This window comes from Phyllostomus discolor, chromosome 2, assembly GCF_004126475.2.
Source record: "Phyllostomus discolor isolate MPI-MPIP mPhyDis1 chromosome 2, mPhyDis1.pri.v3, whole genome shotgun sequence".
In the NCBI taxonomy this organism is placed as follows: Eukaryota; Metazoa; Chordata; class Mammalia; order Chiroptera; family Phyllostomidae; genus Phyllostomus; species Phyllostomus discolor.
The window spans coordinates 122,951,384-122,976,237 of NC_040904.2; the positions used below are offsets into that span (position 1 = coordinate 122,951,384).

General features: G+C 40.6%; 1 protein-coding gene across 25 annotated transcripts in view; it reads left to right on the forward strand.

Annotated features, from left to right (window-relative positions):
* Positions 1 to 24,854, forward strand: part of CACNA2D4 (calcium voltage-gated channel auxiliary subunit alpha2delta 4) — a 128,330-nt gene that overhangs the window by 41,368 nt on the left and 62,108 nt on the right. For all 25 annotated transcript variants that reach the window (XR_004901454.1, XM_036018450.1, XM_036018453.1 and 22 more), the window contains 5 exons: positions 10,667 to 10,728; positions 13,929 to 13,996; positions 16,136 to 16,181; positions 16,290 to 16,387; positions 17,958 to 18,051. Coding sequence is in view for 24 of the 25 variants with exons in the window: in XM_036018450.1 (XP_035874343.1) it covers positions 10,667 to 10,728; positions 13,929 to 13,996; positions 16,136 to 16,181; positions 16,290 to 16,387; positions 17,958 to 18,051 (368 nt within the window). In the remaining variant the exon portion in view is untranslated. The remainder of the gene's footprint in view (positions 1 to 10,666; positions 10,729 to 13,928; positions 13,997 to 16,135; positions 16,182 to 16,289; positions 16,388 to 17,957; positions 18,052 to 24,854) is intronic.

Consider the following 24,854-nt stretch of genomic DNA (forward strand, 5'->3'; position numbering starts at 1 on the left):
CTTGCTTCACCTAGGCACCAGCATAAGTAGCAACTATCTACAGAATGCTTTGTAGCTAATGTTGTGTGACCACAGAGAAAACACTGACAGTGGCTGGTCCTAGATGTGCCAACAGCAATCAAGGCTAAGCTACAACAGGAAGGTGTACATGGTCCACACAGTGTATGCACCTCGAGTACCCACCTTAGGTAAAGGGGAGGCCGTGACACTGGATCCTATAGAACACCTATTAGATTAAGCCACTCCACCAAGTCAAGGAGACATAGAAGCTCTACTTAATACATAAAAACAAACACAGAGAGGCTGCCAAAATGAGGAGACAAACAAACATGGCCCAAATGAAAGGACAGAATAAAACTCCAGAAAAAATAATTAACAAAATAGAGAAAAGCAATCTATCTGATGCAGAGTTCAAAAACTGGTTATAAGAATGCTCAAGAAATTTAGTGATAACCTCAACAGCATAAAAAGGATCCACTCACAAATAAAGGATACGCTAATCAAAACAAAGAACAATTTATGAGAAACCAACAGAGGAGTGGATGAAGCCAAGAATCAAATCAGTATTTGGAACATAAGGAAGCAAAAAAAAACAACCAATCAGAATAGCAAGAAGAAAAAAGAATCCAAATAAAACAAGGATAGTGTAAGGAGTTTCTGGGACAACTTCAATCACACCAACATGTGCATCATGGAGGTGCCAAAAGGAGAAGAGAGAGAACAAGAAATTGGAAACTTAACTGAAAAATTAATGAGAGAAAACTTCCCTAACTCAGTGAGGGAAATAGACATACAAGTCTAGGAAGTGCAGAGAGTCCCAAACAAGAGATCAAAAAAAGTCCACACCAAGAGACATCATAATTAAAATACAAACTTCAAAGACAAAAAGAGAAACTTAAAAACAGCAAGAGAAGAGCAGTTAGCTATCTATAAGGGTGCTCCCATAAGACTGTCTGCTGATTTCTCAAAAGAAAGGCCAGAGTGGAATGGCAAGAAATACTCAAAGTGATGAAAAGCAAGGATCTACAACCAAGATTAGTCTACCTGACAAAGCTATCATTTAGAATTGAAAAGCAGATAAAGAGCTTCCCAGACAAAGAAGAGCTAAAGGAGTTCATCACCACCAAACCAGTAACACATGAAATGTTAAAGGATTTTCTTTAAAAAGAAAGAATAAAAAATGTGAACAGTAAAATTGCAATAAATACCTATCTATCAACAATTAAATCTAAAAAACAACCTAAGCAAACGAGCAGAACAGAAACAGAATCATTTTGATGGTTGCCAGATGGGAGGGGGGCCATTGGGGTAGGGAAAAAAGTGAAGGGATTAGGAAGTAGAAATTGGTAGTTATAGAATAGTCATGGGGATGTAAAGTACAGCATAGGAAACAGAATACCCAAAGAACATATATGCATGACCCATGGACATGAACAGTATGGAGAATGTCTGAGGGATTAGAGAAACTGGGGAAAGAGGGGCGAAGTGGGAAAAACTGGGACAACTTTGATAGCATAATCTATAAAATGTAATTTAAAAAACAATAAAAATTTTAAAATAAAAAATAGCTATTTTAGGAATCTTGGAGACAAAATCAAGTGTACCAATATTTGTGTCATAGGGGTACTGAAGGAGAAAACAGAGAGCAAGAGATTGAAGGCCTACTTAAAGAAATAATGTTGGAAAACTTTCCTAACCTGGCAAAGAAAATAGACATACAAGTTCAGGAAAAGCAGAGAGTCCCAAACAAGATACAGCCAAAGAGACCCACACCAAGACACATCATAATTAAAATATCAAAGATCAAATACAAAGAGAAAATCTTAAAAGCAGCAAGAGAAAAGCAGTTAGTCGCCTACAAAGGAGCTCTCATAAGACTGTCAGCTGAATTCTCAACAGAAATTCTGCAGACCAGAAAGAATTGACACAAAATATTCAAAGCAATGAAAAACAAGGACCTACAACTAAAATTACTCTACCCAGCAAGGCTATCATTTGGAATATAAAGACAGATAAAGAGCTTCCCAGTTAAGAAAAACCTAAAAAAGTTCATTACCACCAAACCAGTATTACAAGAAATGTTAAGGGAGTTCATTAAGAAGAAAAGATCAAATATATGAATAATAAAATGGCAATAATTACATATTTATCAATAATTACTTTCCATGTAAATGGATTAAATGCTCCAATCAAAAGACATAGGGTGGGTATGTGGATAAGAAGCAAGATCCATACATAGTAATGTCCAGAAGAGACTCACTTCGGATTTAAAGACACACAAACTGAAAATGAAGGAATGGAAAAGATATTTCATGAAAATGGAAATTAAACAGAATCCATGTTAGCAATACTTATATCAGACAAAATAGACTTTAAAACAAATGCTGCAACAAGAGACAAAGAAGGACCAAGAAATTCTATTTCTGTATATTTATCCAAGGAAATACAAAACACTGATTCAAAAAAGATATATTAATCTTTATGCTCTTTTCAGCATTATTTATAATAGCAAAGATATGGAAATAATCAAAGTGTCCATTGGTAGACACATGAATAAAGAAGATATGGTATATATATACAATGGACTGTTGTTGATGTGGACTCCTTCAGCAGGGTCCATGTGTTGTGGATGCAATGAACAAATTCACACGGACTGCAGAAGTCATGTGGAGAAAAAGGGGTGGCATAGCCACTCTTTGAGAGAGAGAGCACCTCAACCCTTGCCTGGACAGGCTTTTATTGCTTTCCAGTAGCATTACATCAAAGAAGGTTCTCATTCATTATACTTAGGTTTACTTTAAGTGATTCCTTCATACAGATAACAAAGAAAAAAATGTTGCAAATTCAAGAGAATGATAAAAGTGATTGGTCTGGTTACATTCCATTCTTGGGACGGTTTAGCACAGACTTTAGGAAATTGCTTCTGAGATATACATTAAACATCTGCAGTCTTAACTCAGGGTGAACTAATTTTAGCAAAAGCAAGCCTTAAAGCAACCTAGGTACAATGCCAGCCTGGTTTCCCATGGGAAAGGGGATCTGCATGCCTGGGCCCTATGTGCCACCTCACACCGCTCATTTTTCCAATTCTGTGCTGGGCTACATTTGTCATTGCTATGCTGACCAGTTCCCTATGGACTGTTTCTCATCCATGAAAAAGAATGAAATCTTAACATTTGTGACAACATGAATGGACCTAGAGGGTACTATGCTAAGTGAAGTCAGAAAGAGGAAGAAAAATACTGTGATTTCACTTATATGCAGAACTTAAAAAACAAAATGAACAGAGAAAACAGAAATAAACTCATAGATTTAGAGAAAAAAATAATGGTTACCAGATGGGAAGGGGGTTGTGGGGATGTGTGAAAAGGTGAAAGGATTAAGAACTACAAATTGCCTGTTATAAAATTAATCATGAGGATATAAAGTCAATAGTATTGTAATAACTATGTGTGGTGTCAGATGGGTACTAGACTTATCCAGGTAATCATTTTGTAAATTACATAAATCTCCAATCACTAAGTTGTACACCTACAACTAATATAACATTGTATGTTAACTGTAATTTTTAAATTTTAAAATATATTTTAAATTTTTTTACTAGATGGGCTTAACAGCAGATTGAAGAAAAATGGGGCAGTGAATTTGAAAACAGATAAATAGAAATCAACCAGAACAGAAAGAAAATTTGGGGGAAAAACCTCAGTTACCAGATACCTAACTTAGGTCCTTGGAATCCCAAAACAAAGGCAAAAAAATGGAGCAAAAAAAATATTCAAAAATTAATGCCCAGCCCTGACCAGTGTGGCTAGGTTGGTTGGACATCATTATGCAAAGCAAAAGATCACTGGTTCAATTCCTGGTCATCGTAGATGCCTAAGTTGTAGGTCCCCAGTCAAGGCACATGCAAGAGGCAATCAATCAATGTTTCTCTCTCACACTGATGTTTCTCTCCCTCCTTCCCTTACCATCTCTCTAAAAACAAATAAATAAACTCTTAAAAAAACTAATTCCCCAAATATCCTGAATTTGGTGAAAAAATATCAACCAACAGGTATAAGAACTTCAGCAAACCCCAAGCTGGAAAACAGAAAAAAACTACACCTAAGCACACCATAGTACACTGCTGAAAAATCGAAGAATAAGAGAAAATTATAAAGGAAACTATAGGAAAACAATAATAGAATGATGGCTGACTTCTCAACCAAAACGACAAAAAAATGCATAGACACAGAAAACAGTACGGTGATTACCAGAGGGAAAGGAGATGAGCGTAGGTAGAAGAGGGTAAAGGTGGGATAAATGTTGATACAAGGGGGCTTAACTTAGGGGTGAACCCACAATACAATATACAGATTGATGTATTATGGAATTGCACATTGAAACCTATATAATTTTATTAACCAATGCCACCCCAATAAATTCAATAAAAAAGTAAAAAAGAAACAGTAAAAAACAAAAAACAATAAAATAATATTTTTGAATGCCAAAAGAAAAAGACTATCTACCCAAATTTCTGTATGTAGAGAAAATATCCTCCCCTCAAAAAGGTGAAATAAAGACTTTTTGATAAAGTAGAACAGAGTTCATCATCCTCAGAACTGCACTATAAGAATGCTTAAGAAAGTTCTTTAGAATGAAGAAAAATAATGCAAATGGAAAAACTGCATGAGGAAATGGACAGCACAGGAAATACTATGTGGATTAATGTAATACTTTATTGTTCTTTTCACTTCTCAAAAATATAACTATTTAAAGCAAAAATTTTGGCATTGCATTGTAAACTTCATAATGTATGCAAGTGAAGTGTGAGGTTAATGGCAACAATAGCACAAAGTGAAGCTATCCCAAAAATGTAAGTCTAGTTTGACATTTAGAAAAGTCAATCAATCAGTGTAATTCATCACATTAACAGAATAAAGGAGCAACACCATATGGTCATCTCAACAGAAGCTGAAAAATCATTTGACAAAATTTAACTGGGAACAGTAGGAAACTTCCTGAATCTGATAAAAGATGTCTATGAAAAAACTGACTTTTACTGGTGAAAGATTGAACACATTCTTTCTAGAATGTGAACAAGGCAAGGGTGTCTGCTTTCACCACTTCTTGTCAACATTGCACTTGACCTTGCAAGGACCTATCCTTGTAATAAGACAAGAAAACAAAATAAAAGGCACAAAAAATTTACTGTCTTAATTCTCAGACAAGATATTTGTTTACATATAAAATCCCAAGAATCTGCAAAACAACTACTAAAACTAATAGGTAAATTTAACAAGTTCACAGAACACAAGATTAATATTATAAAAATCAATTGTATTTTTATATGTAGCAGCAAATTATTGGACAATGAAATTGTTTTTAAGGTTCAATTTCAATAGCATCAAACAACATGAAATATTTTTATGTTGTATTTTATACTAAGTATAAATTTAACAAAGATATATACATGACTTCTACACTGAAAACTACACAACATTGTGGAAAGAATGTCAAAGATAAAATTAACTACAAAGATACAACTATGTTTATGGGTTGTAAAATCAATATTGCTAAGATGTACATTCTCCCCCATATTGATCTATAAATCAATAGACAATCCCAATCAAAATTTGAACAGACTTCTTTTAGACATAGAATAAGGTAATCCTAAAATCAATATGAAAATTAAAATAATCTAGAATAGCCAAAACTACCTTGAAAAAAGGAGAACAAATTTAAATGATTCATACTACCTGATTTTAAAACTAATCATAAAGCTGCAGTAACCAAACAGAATGGTATTGTCATAGGAATAGAAAAAGGATCAAGAATCCAGATAGGAACTTACTTATTGTCAGTTGTTTTTTTCAATAGACACCTTGGCAAATCAATGGAGAAAGGAAAGTCCTTTGAACAAATGGTGTTAGAACAACAGCATAAATGTATGAAAAAATACACTGAGCCATTCACACCATACACAAAAATTATTTGAGATGTATAATAGCCCTCAATGTCAAAGCAAAAACAATAAGGCTTCTACAAAAGAAACATAGGAGAAAATCTTTACAACCTGAGGTTATGCAAAGATTTCATAGATAAAACACTACAGCACTAAACACAAAATAAAATTTGATAAACTGGACTTCCTCAAAAGCAAAAGTCCATCAAAAGGCACCAGTAAGAAAACAAAGAAAGCACAGACTGTATCCAGAATATTTAAAGAACTCCTACAAATGATTAACAAAAAACTAACAACCCAATAAAAAATGGTCCAAATATTTGCACAAACACTTCACAAGTACACATGCACCAAAAGCACATGAAAAGGTGCTCATGATCAGTCATCAGAGATATGCAAACTAAAACTTCAATGAGTTTCCATTTCATACTCTACAAGAACTTAAATTTAAAAGACTAATAAGGACTTCTGGTCAAGATGGTGGCATAGGCAGACATGGCTCACCTCTTCCCACAACCACAACAAAATTACAACTAAAATATAGAAAAACCATTACTCAGAACCATCAGAAACAAAAATGAATGGAAATCTGACAACTACAGAATTAAAGAAACCACATCCATCCAGCTGAGCCAGCAGACTGGTGCCATATCTGAGACTCCATAAACCTTGCTAGTACTATTTGATCTGCCTTGAAGACCCCCAAAGATTCCACCCTAACCAACTTACTGACCCATCCAAGCTGTTTTTTCATTGAATGGCTGGTCTTGGCTCCTGCTTCACAACTTCCTAAATCCTCTCAAACAAGCAACAGCTGGCCTCAGTGAGCCCCAGGCCCACCACTAGCACCAGCCACCTAGATTCATAGCTTGGTTTTTCCTGAGAATCTCCAATCCCAGCACAAGAGGCAGACCTCTCAGATTGCTCTATAGTTCATGCAAGGTGGCCCCAGACAAAACAAAGGTAGGAGCCCAGCTTGGCCTGAGCCACCTGGGAAATCTCAGAGCCTGAATATCCAGTAGACAGCTACAGACCATGTCAGAGCACCAACACACTGCCCCTGCACAGCTGATCCTCCATGGAAGGCAGAAGTTGGTGGTAAGTGGTCACAGCCAATACTTGCAGCTTACTGGACTGGGTAAATTCTTCCCATTGATCTGCTGGCAGCAACCAAGTCTCAACTACAAGAGGAGGGTGACCTCAGCCCACACGAACAGCACACCTCCAGTACCCAGCTTGGGTAATAGGGGAGGCTGTGACACTGTGACTCTATAGGACACCTACTACATTAAGTCACACCATCAAGACACAGAGTCAAAGCAGCTCTATCTAATATATAGAAACAAACATAGGGAGGCTGTCAAGACTAGGAGACAAAGAAGCATGGCCCAAATGAGAAAACAGATCAAACTCCAGAAAAAGAGCTAAATGTAGTGGAGATAAGCAATCTATCAGATGCAGAGTGCAAAACATTGGTTATAAGGATACTCAAGGAATTACTGAGAATCTTAACAGCATAAAAAAGATCCAGTCAGAAACAAAGGATACACTAATTGAAATAAAGAACAATTTACAGGGAATCAACAGAGGAGTGGATGAAGCCAAGAATCAAATCAATATTTGAAACATAAGGAAGCAAAAAACAACGAATCAGAACAAGAAGAAGAAAAAAGTCCAAAAAAATAAGGATAGTATAAGCAGCCTGTGGGACAACTTCAAGAGTTCCAACATTCATATCATGCCAGAAGGAGAAGAGAAAGAGCAAAAAACTGGAAATCTATTTGAAAAAATAATGAAAGAAACTTCCCTAATTTGGTGAAGGAAATAGACATGCAAGTTCAGGAAGCACAGAGAGTCCCAAACAAGATGGATGCAAAGAGGCCCACTCCAAGACATATCATAATTAAAATGCCAATGATGAAAGATAAAGAGAGAATTTTAAGGGCAGCAAGAGAAAAGCAGTTAGTTAACTACAGGGGAGTTTCCATAAGACTGTCAGCTGATTTCTCAAAAGAAACTTTGCACGTTAGAAGGGTTTGGCAAGAAATATTCAAGGTCATGAAAAGTGGGGACCTACAGCCAAGATTGCTCTACCCAGCAAAGCTATCATTTAGAGTTGAAGGGAAGATAAAGAGCTTTCCAGACAAGAAAAAGCTAAAGGAGTTCATCATCATCAAACCATCATTATATGAAATATTAAAGGAACTTATTTAAGAAAAAGAAGATTAAAACTATGAACAATGGGTGGGAGGGGATAATGGGAGAAAAGGGAGAAGGGTTGTCAGAAATATGTATAAAGGACACATGAACAAAGCCAAAGGGGGGTAGGATTGAGGGTGAGAGGTGGGGATGGCTGGGATTGGGGGAATGGGTAGTGGTGGAGGGGAAATGGAGACAACTGTACTTGAACAACAATTAAAAAAGTAAAAAGTAAACAACTATGAACAAAAAATGGCAAAAAATTTATATATCAAGAATTGAATCTGAAAAACAAACTAAGCAAACAAGGAGAACAGAGACAGAATCATGGATATGGAAAGCTTTTGATGGTTGCTAGATAGGAAGGGGGTATGGTGGATAGGTGAACAGGTAAGGGAATTAAGAACTACAAACAGGTAGTTACAGAGTAGCCATGGAGATGGAAAGTATAGTATAGGAAATGGAGTAGCCCAATAACTTATGCACATGACCCATCTACATGAACAATGGTGGGGGGAGTCGGGGGTGCTGGGTGGAGGGAGGCAAAGGGGAAAAATCAGGACAACTTAGTGATTATGTTGTAATAGAATAATCAATAAAATATAAATTAAAAAGAAAAATAGAACAAATTAAAAATAAAAGACTGATAACACCAAATTCTGACGAAGATGTTGAGAAATTGGAACTTGTGCATTGCTAGTGCAAGTATTGTATAAAAAAACCCAGAAAAATGGTTTTGCAGTTTTTTAATAAAAGCAAACACACATTTAGCATATGACCCATCAATTTCATTCTAGGTATTTATAAAGAAAAATGAAAACAGATGTCTACAAGAAGACTTATTCAAGAATGTTTATAGCAGCTTTATTTATTATAGCTCCAAACGGGAAATATCCCAGAGGCCCATGAATAGGTGAATGTAAAAGCCAACAAGTGTATCCACACCTTAGAGTACTGCTCAGCAGCGAAAGAAATATACTACTGATGTACTCAATAGCATAGATGGATCTTAGAAATATTATGTTGAGCAAAAGAAGCCATACACAAAAGAGTGCACATTATAAGAATGGGCAAAACAAATCTATGGTGATAGAATTTAGAACAGAGTTTACCCATGGAGGGATGGGATGGGGACTGATTGGAAGGAAATTTTAGAGAATACAAACATTCCAATCTTGACTGGGGAAGTAATTACATGACTGTATATATTTACCAAAACAAATGGAATGATACACTTAATCTCTGTGCATTTTGCCATTTTATTCAATTTTTTTAAATAAGAAGGGAAAATTTAAAAGATGATCTCCAGTCCCAACACTCAAGCCAGCCCACCTTGGAGCCCAGAGCTCCCAAGTCTATCTCTGCTCTTGCTGGCTGCTGGCTGACCCATGACTACTGTGAGGGAGGTAAACTGGAGAGAGTGTCTGACTGAAGCAGAAAGAGCAGGAGAGCATCACCAGAACTGTTCATTTGCCTGTGGGCTAAAGCCAGTTCCCTATAGAAACTAACCTTTTTTTCCATCCCTCTCCCCCATGTCCCTTTCCAATATCTTACTCCAAATTCCAAAGTGAAAGAAAAGCCAGAAAGAAGTGAAGGGAATAAGAACAGCTCCTGAGCCAACTATAGCATGTGGCTTTCCAAAGACACATGTGGACCAGACAATCCATAACACTTCAGAGCCCAGAGCAAATCCTGCTGTTCCCTGGACCCACTCCCGTCTGTTTAAAACACACTCACAGCCTCACAGCAACCATATGCAAGAGATGCTATTGTAACCCCAATTTACAAATGAGATTGCTGATGCTTAGAAAAGTGAATGACTTACTCCAGAGCACACAGCTTAACTCTAGATCTGTCTGATGCCCAGCGCATGCCCTCAGCCACTGTATACACTTACCTGATGCTCTAATTTATGAAAATTCAACTGAAACCTGAAAGTTGGCAGCATTGAAAGGAAAAAGGAGTTGTAAAGGGGGGTAGGCCCTGGGAGGGGTTTAGGACACAGATGGTGACCCCACTCCCTCTCAGCTATAGTCAAGAGAGGGAAGGGTTGTAAGTGGGCTGGACACATATGAGCTCCTAAAGCTTTTAGCACTACCTAGGTTCCCTCCAACTATAAATATTCAACTCTGCTCCCATATGCAGCCTAGAGTCACTGTCCAATACAGGAGTCACTAGCCATATTGGCTATCTCAATTTAAATGTCTCTTAAATAAAGTTTGAAAATTTCCTCACTTGCACATATCCAGGCTCTGTAACCATATGTGCCTGGTGGGCCCTTCATGAGATAGCACAGGTCTAGCCTTCAGTCCTCCAGTCAGGCCACCCCAAGGGTGGTGGTTTGCTGGACCTGCAGTGACTCTGCCTGCCCCACACAATGAGGCATGCTGGGGCCAGTCAGGGAAGAGAGAAGTGAAGGGAGTGACACAGAGCTGATGAAACCCCAAGGGTGTTAGGTAAGGAGGTGGAGGGCATGATCAGGCATTCTTCTTTCCAGCAAACATCCTTTCTTTTCTTTTTCAGAAGAGAGTTCTTTTCCTGACCAATGACTACTTCTTCACAGACATCAGTGACACACCTTTCAGGTGAGGGACACATGTTTTGCTTGTAGAGTGGAAGGATGGGTGGAACATGAATACCAACGACACAGGGTAGAACTTTCAGGTCTGGGGATAGATTTACTCAAAGTTAGTAGCAATTTTGTAGTAACAGAAAAAGACCCAGCTCTGCATTCAGGAAACTTGAGAGGTCTAGACTTGCATTGCCAGTGTAGCCTAGTGTGCAGAGTTTGGTAGTCTAGAACCAGACTGCCTGGGTTTAAACCCCAGCTTCACCACTTCAGGGTTGTGTGACCTTTGTCAAGTTACTTAACCTCCCTGTGCCTTAGATTCCTCATCTGTAAAATGAGGGTAGTAATAGTAGCTACTTTTTGGCAGTATTATGAGGATTGAATGACATAATCAAAGATCTTAATGCATGCAATTGTAAGCAATTGTTAGGGGAAAGATTATATCTGATGATCTCCTCAGTTCCCTCCAACTGTATAAATATTTAACTCCAGGCAATATACATATTAGAAAACAAATATCCCTTGCCTCTGAACTATCTCATTTCTCAATAAAGCATCATTGCCAGCCCTGACTGCTCATTAGAATAACTAAGGAATTTTATAAAATTGCCAATGTCCAGATCCATCCAAACCAATTTACTCAGAATTTCTTTTATGCACTTCTGGCCAAGATGGAGGCATAGGCAGACACACTGTGTCTCCTCATACAACCAAGATAGGGACAACAATAATGTAGAAACAGAATAGCAACCAGAACTGACAGAAAATTGAACTGTATGGAAGTCGGACAACCAAAAAGTTAAAATAGACACAATCATCCAGACTGGTAGGAGGGGCAGAGTTGGGCAGCTGGGCTCTGGGTGCCACGAGAGAGCAGAGAGCACTGGGACCAGGCACATAAGGCATCCAGGGCACACAAGACCACAGCAGGTGGACTCTGAGTGCACAAGCGGCAGCTGGCAGACCCCGGCCAAGGGGTGGCAACCAGCAGACCCAGCAAGGCGGCAATTGTAAAGCAAGGCATCATGCACAACCCAGGATCCTAGTGCTGGGAAATAGAGCCTCAGGGCACTGATTGAAAACACCTGTGGGGGTTGAGGTACAGGGAGAGACTCCTAGCCTCACAGGAGAGGTCATTGGAAAGTCCCATGGGGTGCACAAGCCCACCCACATGGGAATTGGCACAACAGGGAACCAGTTTGCTCAAGGGAAGCGGTGGAAAGGACTGAGGTCCAATGGATAGTGGAGCAAGTGCCATTGTTCCCTCCCAGACCCCACCCCCATATACAACATCACAACCCAGTGACTGGGGTGCCCTGCCCTGGTGAACACCTAAGGCTCTGCCCCTCATACTTAACAGATGCAACCAGACCAAAGGAAAAAAAAAAAAAGACGGCTCAAACAGAATTGAAAGCTCCTCAATCAGTACTTTTAAGTGACCAAGAGATAGCCAACATATCAGATGCACAGTTCAAAGCTCTGGCGATAAGGATGCTCACAGAATTGGTTGATTTTGGTCACAAATTAGATGAAAAAATGAAGGCTACAATAAGTGAAATGAAGAAAATGCTCAGGGAACAAATAGTGATGGAATGAAAGCTGGGTCTCACATCAATGAAGTGGACCAGAAGGAAGAAAAAAAACATACAATCAGAAAAGAATGGAGAAATAAGAATTCAAAAAAATGAGAAGAGGCTTAGGAACCACCAGGACATCTTTAAATGATCCAACATCTGAATTATAGGGGTACCAGAAGGAGAAAAGGAAGAGCAACAAGTGGAAAGGTTATTTGAACAAATAATAAAGGAGAACTTCCCCATTCTGGCAAAGGAAATAGACTTCCAGGAAGTCCAGGAAGCTCAGAGAGTCCCAAAGAAGTTAGACCCAAGGAGGAACACGCCAAGGCACATCATAATTGCATTAGCCAAGGTAAAAATGAAGGAGAGAATCCTAAAAGCAGCAAGAGATAAGGAGACAGTAACCTACAAAGGAATTCCCATCAGACTGTCAGCTGATTTCTCAAAAGAGACCTTACAGGCAAGAAGGGGCTGGAAAATATTCCAAGTGATGAAAGGCAAGGACCTACATCCCAGATTGCTCTATCCAGCAAAGCTTTCATTTAGAATGGAAGGGCAGATAAAGTGCTTCCCAGATAAGGTCAAGTTAAAGGAGTTCATCATCATCACCAAACCCTTATTTTATGAAATGTTAAAGGGACTTATCTAAGAAAAATAAGATAAAAAACATGTATAGTAAAATGACAGCAAACTCACAATTACTAACAACCACACCTAAAACAAAAACAAAAAGAAACTAAGCAAACAACTAGAAAAGGAACAGAACCACAGAAATGGAGAACACATGGAGGGTTAGCAACAGGGGAGTGGGAGGAGGAGAGAGGGGGAAAAGGTATGGAGAATAAGTAGCATAGATGGTAGGTAGAAAATAGACAGGGGGAGGGCAAGAATAGTATGGGAAATGTAGAAGCTAAAGAACTTATGACCCATGGACATGAACTAAAGGGGGGAATGTGGGTGGGAGAGGGTGTGCAGGGTGGAGGGGAATGGGGGGAGTAACAGGACAACTGTAATAGCATAATCAATAAAATATACTTTAAATTTTTTTTAAAAAGAGTTTCTTTTATGGGGTCCAGGCACTATACCTTTTAAAACTCCTTGAGTGGTTCGAACATTTGGCCAAGGTTCAAAAGCAATGTTCTACCATGAGAGAGGAAGGCACATGGGATTCACCAGGGGGGAAACATTTTCCTATTTGTGGGGCCCTGTGAGACCTAGAGATCTTTCTACATTTCAGAGGGTTCCTGAGAGGTTCGGGATGTATCTTGATTAAAATGGGAGCTGAGGGGCCCTGGCCAGGTAGCTCAGTTGGGTAGAGCATCGTCACAATACTGCAAGGTTGTGGACTTTTCCCTGGTCAGGACATATACAAGAATCAACCCATGAATACATAAATAAGTGAAACAACAAGTCAATGTTTCTCTCTCTCTCCCTCTCTCAAAAGAAATAAATAAAAATGGGACAACTTGTGAGGCCAGGGGCAAAGGGAGTTTGGCATGTATGCCACTTGCCATGGGTATGGAGAGCTCCTGGTCTTAGAGTTAGTGAAGGAAGAGTTAGTGAAGGACAGGACATGGACTGGGATGCTGACTTGGACTTGCTGTTTGATGAGAACATGGGTTCTGTGCTTTCCCCACAGTTTGGGAGTGGTGCTGTCCCAGGGCCACGGAGAATACATCCTGCTGGGGAACACATCTGTGGAAGAAGGTAGGTCAATGTCCAGTAAGATGGACACTAGAGGAAAAAAAAGGATGCTTCTGGGATACTGAGCAGAGCCAACCCAACCCAGATCTTATTTGACAGCCTCCAAGGTCTCCGGCTTGAGAGCAGGCTCTCAGAGCCAGGCTGCCATACAGGGAGGGGTCTGTGTGTCTCGGGCATCCTCGGTATGTGGGATCTGCCAGTCAGCCGTGCAAACTGACAGAGTCTAAGACTCACCAACCTTGCATTGTCAGGAGTTTTTGTTGGACCAGAGAGGTGGGTCTCAAGGAGGTGTGTTTTTCTGAATAAAGTTGGATTTTACCTGTGAGAAGACATGAGAAAGGAGGCTGGGAAGAGTGAGAAAGCAAATCTGTAGCAGTCTGCTCAAGCTGCTGTAACAAAGCACCACACACTGGGTGTCCTAAACAGTAGAACCTCATTCTCTCACAGCTTTGGAGGCCATGTACCCTCCAACAGCTCTCCTAGCTCCTGTTTGAGCCAGGCATTCCTTGGCTCACATGTTAGCTCTTCAATCTGCCTTCCATCATCACATGGCTTCACCTCTTGTGTGTGTCTTTTCCCTTTTCATAAGGACACCAGGCATCTTGGATTAGGGACCACTAATGACCTCATCTTAACTTGATTATATCTGCTGAGACCCTATTTCCATATCAGGTCACATTCACAGGTACTGGGGGTTAAGACTTCAACATATCATTTTCAGGGATACATCCAACCCATAACAGGGAACTTATGGGAAGTGAACCTGAGAGTATGGCAGAGAAGGGCCTCATCTTCCCTGATACTGACTGCTCAGACCTGAGCACCTTGAGAGAGCAAAACCTGTATCCAGGGCTCCCGGGTATCTTAGGAAGTCTTTGGGAGATGTGGTCACAAATCTATTCAAAGCCCACATTCTGTCCATTCTCCCTTCACTATCCCTTCAGTGTATCTCATCTATCCTCTCTGCTACTGCCCTCATCATGTCACCTCTCTCCTAGAAAACCACAGCAGCCTTCAGCTGGTCTCCTTGCCTCTTCCTTTCTTTGAACTTCTTTCTGCCACAAGGAAGTTTCTAAAACTGCCAAACTGGGTTGTGTTGCTACTACAGGACCTTCAGTAGCCTTCTGCTTTTTTTCAATGCTCCACATACTAAGCTTAAGGGTCTTCCCGTACACTGTGCTCTCCCCCAAAATGCCATCCTCTCCAGCTCTCACACTCTTATCCCATTCCTCAGGCCCCAGTGTGCACACCACTCTTCCAGGAGCTGTCCCAGGCAGACCCCTCCCCCCACCCAGGCCAGTTACATGCCCAGCTCTGTGCTCCCATGTCCTCTGCTTTCACTCTTTTGCAGAACATGTCCGTGACATTGGAACACTCTGCTTCCGCTTTCCACTGGTCCCAAAACAAACTTCCTGTGTCTCCATGATGTCTCCCTCCTTCCTCTGCTTTTCTTCCTCTACCCAGATATCCCCACCTTCATCACTGCAGGGGACAGAAGGTGCTACTCCTCACCCACTTCATGGGAGAGACCAGCCAGTGGCCCAGTGACTTGAAATCAGAGGCTCAACTGGGCTTATGGGGCTTACTACTGCAGGGAAAGGAGTGTCACCCTTTCACTGCCTGCCTGTGTCTGTGCCAGTCAGGAACTTTTTTTTTGCTACCTTGGCATGTCCATCATCCTTTCCTTCAATTTAGCAAACCTTAATTTGAGCACCTATTTATTTTAAACACTGAAGGTGCTCAGAGGGGTTTTTTTTTATTCATTCATTCAAACAATGTACTGAGCCCATGGTCCATGTCAATGCTGTGCTGGGCATGAGGCTATAGAAATTACACAAAACAGGCCTGGCCCCTTTCTGGGATCATCTTTTGACTGGCCATTTAGCTCAGTCATGAAGCCAAAATCACTGATTTGGAGGCAGAGCTAACAGGCAGGATGGCCATGAGGCAATGGGGAGAAAGGGCACTTCAGGAAGTGAAAGCAACATGGACAAAGGTGTGGTCTGTGCAAACCCAGCCCCATCCTGCAGGGTGAGTGCCTACTCTGAGCTGAAGAAGATTCCTTGCACTTGTTTATAAAGAATTCAGGTGCAATCCTCACACCAGGGTGAGTGCCATACTGAGAGTGAGCTCTGGTTTCAGGCCTGCATGACCTTCTGCACCCGGATCTGACCCTGGCCAGTGACTGGTAAGTGGGAACCTCTGTCACTGCACAAAGGAGGTGGAGTGAGAGAGGGAGGGAGGGAGGAAGGGAGGCAGAGGTTTGTGAGGTGACTTGGACTCCCCTGGGTTCCAGGATCTACTGTATCACGGATATTGACCCAGACCACCGGAAGCTCAGCCAACTGGAGGCCATGGTCCGCTTTCTGACAGGAGAGGACCCAGACCTGGAGTGTGCGTGCTGCCCACCCACTGAGGGCTTCCCTCTGCGACTCTGTAGATAAGGACTTTGCAGGAAGGGAGGGCTACCACATAGCTCTATCCTGGGAACTCACTGATAGCTTAAGGAGGACAGAGAGAATTCCAAAGACAAAAGCAGAACCAGTGTCATCATGGGGCCAAGCTGGTGACTAAGTGTCCCTAGAACTATAGCACACGGGCATATCCCCATGTCAGGGACTGGGATATCTGTAAACCTCTCTCACCTGAGCACTGATAAGACCTTGAAGGGACACTCACACTGTGTAAGGGCACCACCCTGGCCGTCCGATCTGTCCCCATCACCACCTTGTGGTGGGCCCCCAGGCTGGCAGCTCACCTTCGAAGTCCTCAACCCTGCAGAGGAGAGCGTTTGTCCAGACAGCCTCTTACAGCCTGTAGTCTATGAGTGTTTTCTAATACCTGGTTCTCAGACTGACCTTAAATTCCCCTCCACTAACTCAACTGGTGTAATTATGGGGCCACACCCTCATCATGGTGCTTCTTCTCTCTCTTTGGGAGAAGAAACAGGTCTTTTTGTCACATAAGTATCAGCACTGTGAGAAGGCTCCACCTTCCATGCTGTCCCAACATTCATTCCATGAACAAATGTGCCCTGAGAATGTCCTCTTTGACAAGCCTGGGGCAGGCACTGGAGTACAGAGATGACCCAACCAGGCAAGGCTTTTGCTCTCATGGAGTTTGTAATCTAATCTCATGGGGAAACCACGCGATGAAGAAGCAAGCACACATGTGTAGGAATAGGTTGTTACAGATTGTGCTAAATAGGAAAAAATAGGCCCTGCTTTAAATGGATGGTCAGGGAAGGTCACCTCTTTCAGCCAGTGCCATTTACCACCCAAGTGGCTTCAAGGGTACAGGACCTCCTTTGGTGGTGGTGAAGATGTTGTGGAGCTAGAAAGAAGTGAAGGCTATGCATCATTGTGAATGTATGAAATGCCACTGAATTATATACTTTAAATTGGTTGATTTTATTTACATGAATTTCACCTCAATAAAAATAAATACTTTAGTAGTCTTCTCTCCCCTAGACTACTTTAAATATAGTGAGGGAAAAGAGTGAGCCACCCATGCAAAAAATGGAGAGAAGAGCATCCTAACCAAGGGAACAGCATATGTGGAAGCTCTGAGTCAAGTTCAAATTCACAGAACTGCAAAGGGCCAACATGTGTGAGGCCAAGTATCAAGGAGCAGAGCAATGAGAGTTCAGATGGAGGGTGAGCTGGGCACAGATGAAGTCTGATGTCACTGAGGGATTCTCCTAATTTCACAGAATATTAGAACTAGAAAGAACCTTAGAAATCATTTCGTTCTACTCACATGCTGTTTGGAGTTGAGGAAATGAAGGCTAGAAGAGGTGAAATGACTTCCTCAAATTCATGTAGGTGGTTTCACATATTCTAGGTACATGTTTATGAGGCACATCTTGTTCCTTGAAGTTCAGGTTTTCTCAAAAGAGCAGATGAGCTGTGTTTATAATCATGGAGGAAATAAGTGGATTGGTCTCCTTTGATTTTGCACCCAGGTGATGAGGAGCTAGTGCAGGAGGTACTGTTTGATGCGGTGGTGACGGCCCCCATGGAAGCCTACTGGACAGCACTGGCTCTCAACAGCTCAGAGTATGTAACAGTGGGGCTGAGGGCTCCTGGAAGGGAAAGAGATTCTGGCCCCTGGTATTCCCTTGGCTGAACCAGGGTCCCACCATCAGCTGTCTGGCAGCCCAGGAGGTTACCCAGGTCTTTTGGCCTAAGATGAATGGTGATGAGGGTGGGAAGATGTGAGGGAGTAATAGTGACATTCACACAGCCCCAGTAAAAGCAGAGGCTCAGTAAACTGTCTGTACACTGCACGGGCCATTGCCTCCTCTTGGAAGAAGCACCCTGAGCAGATGCCCTGGTCACAGGACCAATCCCCCAACCCACACTACAGAGGCCCCATTCTAAGAACTCTTCTCTGGGGGTTGGGCTCTTGCTGTGAGAGCCCACCTGCTAAAGTGCCTTGAGAGTAGTTCAAGCAGATCGGTGCTTTGTCTCCAGCAGGTGAGGTCAAGACACCAGGAAGGATATTTGACCTTGGTATGTCCCAGCACCTTAGATTTCCTCACTGCCTCTGCTGATCTTTACCTGGTACTATTGTGTTTAGTAGACTGATAGAAGAGATGTATGGCTTGTGTGTTTGGGGGGGGGGTGCATGCATCCATGTGTGTGCACATGTGTATACATTACCACATGAGTGTTGGGAAGGAGTGAGATATTAATGGGGTTAAGAATACAGTGGAACAACCAAGAACAGAACTACAATAATTTACAACAATGATTTGCAGTCATAATATCAGAATTGTCAGAGGATTTATCTAAATGGAAGTTGGACAGCCAAGAAGTTGAAGTAGACCCGTACATCCAGACTGGTAGGGGATGACGAGCCGAGCTAGCGGGCACGGGGCTGGCGCGGGTCACTGGCGTGCGTAGGTGGGGGGAAATTTGGCGCAAAATCGGCGCGACAGCAATCCGGGACGCAAGAGCGCAGCGGTGTAGCAGTGATCGCTGAGTACGCAAGCAGCGGCTGGGGGAATCAGTGGGGCAGTGATTGTGGACCAGGGCAGAGCTCACGACCCAGAAGCCCAGGGAAGTGTCTGACTCCAGGAGAACGGAAGGGTCGCCATTGATCCCTCCTGCCCCCGCTCCCGCCCCTGCCCCCACATATAACGTCACAAGCTAGTGACTGGGGCGCCCAGCCCCGGTGAACACCTAAGGATCCGCCCCCCACCGTAACAAGAGCGACCAGACCGGAGAAAAAAATAAATAAGTAAAACAATAGGAGAGATAGGGAAAAACATAAGACATGTTTCCAGCAGAACAGATCAGTTCCCCAGGACTCATCCTTTTGAGTGACCAAGAAATAGCCTATCTATCGAATGCACAGTTCAAAACACTGGTGATCAGGAAGCTCACGGAACTGGTTGATTTTGGATCCAAATTACATGAAAAAATGCAGATTACCATAAAAGGGATGCAGGAAGACATACGGAGGAGAGCCAATTGTGAAAGGAAGGAATCTGAGTCTCAAAACAACACAGTGGACCAGAAGGAAGATAGAATCAACCAAGCAGGAGAGCATGATGAAATAAGAATTCAAAAAATTGAAGAAAAGCTTAAGACCATCGAGGACACCTTTAAACGTTCCAACATCCAAATTATAGGGGTACCAGAAGGGGAGGACCAACAAGTGGAAAAGTTATTTGAAGAAATAATAAAGGAGAACTTCCCCAATCTGGCAAAGGGAACAGTCTTCCAAGAAATCCAAGGAGCACAGAGAGCCCCAAAGAAGTTGGATCCAAGAAGAAACACACCAAGGCACATCATAATTACATTAGCCAAGGTAAAAACGAAGGAGAGCATCCTAGAAGCAGCAAGACGTAAGGGGACGGTAACCTACAAAGGAGTTCCCATCAGACTGTCAGCTGATTTCTCAAAAGAGACCTTACAGGCAAGAAGGGGCTGGAAAGAAATATTCCAAGTCATGAAAGACAAGGACCTACATCCCAGATTGCTCTATCCAGCAAAGCTCTCATTTAGAATGGAAGGGCAGATAAAGTGCTTCCCAGATAAGGTCAAGTTAAAGGAGTTCATCATCACCAAGCCCTTACTTTATGAAATGCTAAAGGGACTTATCTAAGAAAAGAAGATAAAGAAAAGACATGTATAGTAAAAGGACAGCAAACTCACAATTATTAACAACCACACCTAAAGCAAAACCAAAAGAAACTAAGTAAACAACTAGAATAGGAACAGAACCACAGAAATAGAGGGCACAAGTAGGGGCTAGCAGTAGGGGTGAGAGGAGGAGAGAGGGGGAAAAGGTACAGAGAATAAGTAGCATAGAATGTAGGTTGAAAATAGATGGGGGAGGGCAAGAATAGTACGGGAAATGTAGAAGCTAAAGAACTCATAAGTATGACACATGGACATGGACTAAAGGGGGGGAATGTGGGTGGGAGAGGGGGCACAGGGTGGAGGGGAGTGAAGGGGGAAATGGGACAACTGTAATAGCATAATCAATAAAATATATTAAAATAAATAAATAAATAAAATGCTAAAAAAAAAAAAAAGAATACAGTGGACCACCCCTTGTTCCTGAATAGAAAGATTTTACATCAACATCATAAAAATGCCCAACCTAGACACTTGATAAATTGATTAATACTATCCTAATGAAAACTGTAACAGAAATATGTAGGAACAATTACCTACTTTTAAAAAAGCAAGATGCAGAAAACTTTGCATAGTGGGCTAACATTTCTATAAAAATAAGGAAAAACATAGTATGTGTGTGTGCATTTACAAGGTGGGGCAAAAACAGTTGTTTGTATGGGAAATAATATAGTAATTAATAAATAATAATACAATAATAAACTTTGTTTCATGTACTCACAACTGTAAACCTACATTTTCCCCAGCCTGTATATAAAATACCTATGAAATCCTATTCTCATTGGTTGCTAAAGGCAAGAAAAATGGGCAACTGAAACAGGGATGGAAGGGACATTTTATAACTTTTTGGTATAATTTTGAACCATGTTAATGTATTACCTATGCAAAATTAAATAAACTAAAAAAAAAAAAAAAGAATACACTGGGCCAGTCACTATTCTTAGTACTTGGTGCGTATCACATTGATTCTCACAACCACCCTACTATCACTATAGGTACTATTATTATCCCCACTTTACAGATGAGGAAACCAAGGCAGAGTGAGATAAGAAACTTGCCTAAGGCCGTGTGCTTCACTTGTGCTGGAGCTGGACTCAAAATCAGGAAACCTGATTCCAGAGCTGCTAGACTCTTAGTTCGTGTACTATCCTGCCTTCTGCAGAGGGGTTTGGAGAGAAGAGGCATGATCTGCATCTTTCCAATTTCAGAGATTAGCCAGACATGTTTTTAGTATTGAGAAACACAGAGGAACAAATATTCTTAACAAGGGTGTGTATCAGAAAAGATGACTTAGAGAACTAATATAAATAGCATATTAATAAAGCTAAGAAGAAAAATCATGTACTCATTCTCATAGACACAGAAAAGGTATTTAAACAAATATTAGTATCCATTTGTGTTTTTAAAAACTGTTCAATAAAATTAAAATTGACTTAAGCTAGAAAGTCAATATCTGAATGGGACTAGAGGCTCTCTCAGTAAAGACAGAGGGAAAAAGACAAGCCCAGTGTCACTACTACCATTTAGCAAGGTCAGAAAGTATCCATTGGTGCAACCAGATAAAAGAATGCACCTAGAAGAAACAAGAAGTGAAAAGAAAGAAGCAAATGATCTCTGTTTAAGAAGATGATGTATTTATACACCTGGAAGCCCCCCCCCCACCAAATTAACAGAAAATCTGTTATTAACAATAAGAGAATTTAGTAGAGTAGCAGTTCATAATATGCACACTGAAAAATTAATAGCCTTTATCTATACAAACAAAAACCAGATAGAAGATGTGATGTGAGAAGACCTATTTAGGAGAGCAAAATACAAAATATAACAAAATACCTAGTCATAAACCGTAAGAAATATCACAAAATTTATATAAAGAAAATTATAAAGCATTCCTGAATAGTGAAAAATAGACTCAAATAAATGGAAAGATACTCAGTGTTTTTGGATAGGAAGACTCAATATCACAAAAATATTAATCCTCTGTAAGTTAACGTTATAAATTTAATGCAATCCCAATAAAAATGCCATTAACAGCCCTGGCCAGTGTTGCTCAGTTGGTTGGAGCATTGTCCCATAATCTCAAAGGTCTTGGGTTTGATTCCCTGTCAGGGCACATGCCTAGGTTACAAGCTTGGTCCTCAGTCAGGGTGTGCACAGGAGGCAGGCAGTTGATGTTTCTTTCTCACATCTATGTTTCTCTGCCTCTCTATTTCCCTCCCTTCCCTTCTCTCTAAAATCAATAAGTATGTGTTCAGATGAGGAAGAAAGAGAGAGAGAAAGAGAAAGAAAGAGGGAGAGAAAGAGGGAGGGAGGGAGAGAGAGAGAGAGAGAAGGAAGGAAGGAAGGAAGGAAGGAAGGAAGGAAGGAAGGAAGGAAGGAAGGAAGGAAGGAAGGAAGGAAGGAAGGAAGGAAAGGTGGTCTGACCAACATATTAAAATACATTACAAAGTCTATACAATTTATAAAGTGTGGTTGATACTCATGAATAGACAGGCAGACCAATGAAACAGAATAAAAAATCCACAAATTCATCTAAGTGCATGTGGAAATTTAGTCTATGACAAAGTCATCATGTCAAGTGAGTAAGGGAAAGATGGATTTTTTAATAACTGGTTTCAGAACCATATGGAGAATGATAAAATTGTATTCTTTCCTCACACCGTAGAGCTGGGTAAAGTCCAAATGAGTCAGAGAGTTAAATGTAAAAAAATGAAACCATATGAGTACTAAGAGAAAACATGAGCCAAGTCCTATAAAATCTAGGAGTGAGGAAATATTTCCCAATGATGACTCAAAATTCAGAAACAATAAGAGAATGACTGATTAATTAACAACATAAAAGTATTTATTTAACAAATTAAAAACATGAGCAAAGTTGAAAGAGAAATGACAAACCAGAAAAAAATGTTTTCAATTTGTAAGACAAATAAAAGGTTATTACCCCTATTATGTATTCATGGTACATAAAGAACTTCAAAAGCAGAGAAGTAGAAGACTGACCACTCTATAGAAAAAATGACCAATAGATATGGACCAAGAGGATACATGCAAATAGTCCTTAAATATATGAAAAAGTTCTCAGTATGTTTTGTAAAAAAAAAGGAATGCAAATTCAAACTGTACCAAGGTTGTATTTGTCACTTAGACTGATAACCATCTAAGTTTGTAGAGGTGCATGGTTGACCAGCTGTGGGGAATCAAGCAATCTAGTACATTGTCAGTAGAAATACAAAACATTTCAAAGCCTATGGAGGTGAATTGGGCAGTATTTTTAAAATTATACATGCATGTTATACTTTGACCCAGCAATCCCACTTCTAGGACTGTACCCCCAAAATATTCAAGTAAAAACAGGAAAAGATATACGCATAAGCTATTCATTACAGTATAATTTATAACAGCAAATGTTTGAAAATAACCTAAATGTCCATCAGTAGGAGCCTAGTAAAATAAATCATGATAGACCCACATATTGGAATACTAAATAGCTATAAGAAAATGAGAATTGTCACATAGCAGTCAGACAAGAAAAAAAATTAAATGCATCCAAATCACAAAGGAAGAAATAAAACAATCATTATTTTCAGATGACATGATATTACCTATAAAGCCCTTAAGATTCCACACACACACACAAAAAACTGTTAGAACTGAAAAATGAATCCAGTAAAGTTGCAGGATACAAAATTACTACTCAGAAATCAGTTGTATTTCATACACTAATAACAAACTATCAAAAAGAGAAATTAAGAAACAATTCCATTTATAGTTACATCAAAAAGAATGAAACACTTACAAGAAAATAAACTGGGAAGAACAACAGGGGAGTAAGACAGACCATGTAACCCAGGGCCCCAGCACAGGGAAATAAAACCCAAAACCTCTGACTTTAAAAACCTGTGGGAACTGCAGCAGTGGGAGAAACTTCCAGCCTCACAGGAGAGTTTGTTGAATAGATTCACGGGATCTAGAACATACACAAACCCACACACCCAGGAGTCAGTACCAGAAGGATCCAAATTGCTTGTGGATAGCAGAGGAAGTGACTGAAAGCTGGCTGAGAGTTAAGCACGCAGCATTGTTCCCTGTCTGACCCCTACCCCACATACAGCACCACAACACAGCAATGTGGGTTACCTGCCCTGGTGAATACATAAGACTCCACCCCTTACAAAGTAGTAGGTGTGCCAAGACAAAGAAATATGGCCCAAATGAAAGAACAGATAAAACATCCAGAAAAAATACAACTAAGCAATGAAGACATAACCAACCTAGCAGATGCAGAGTTCACAACACTGGTAATCAGGATGCTCACAAAAATGGTGAGTATGGTCACAAAACAGAGGAAAAGTGAAGGCTATGCAAAGTGAAATAAAAGAAAATGTACAGGGAAACAACAGTGAAGGGAAGGAAACCTGGACTCAAATAAATGATTTGGAGCAGAAGGAAAAAGTAAATAGTCAACCAAAACAGAATGAAGAGACAAGAATTCAAAACAATGAGGAGGGGCTTAGGAACATCCCAGACATATTTAAATATTCCAACATCCAAATCATAGGAGTGCCAGTAGAAAAGAAAGAGCAATAAATTGAAGCCTTATTTGGAAAAATAATGAAGGGGGACCTCCCCAGTCTGGCAAAGGAAATAGACTTCCAGGAAGTCCAGGAAGCTCAGAGAGCCCCAAGGAAGTGGGACCCAAGGAGGAACACACC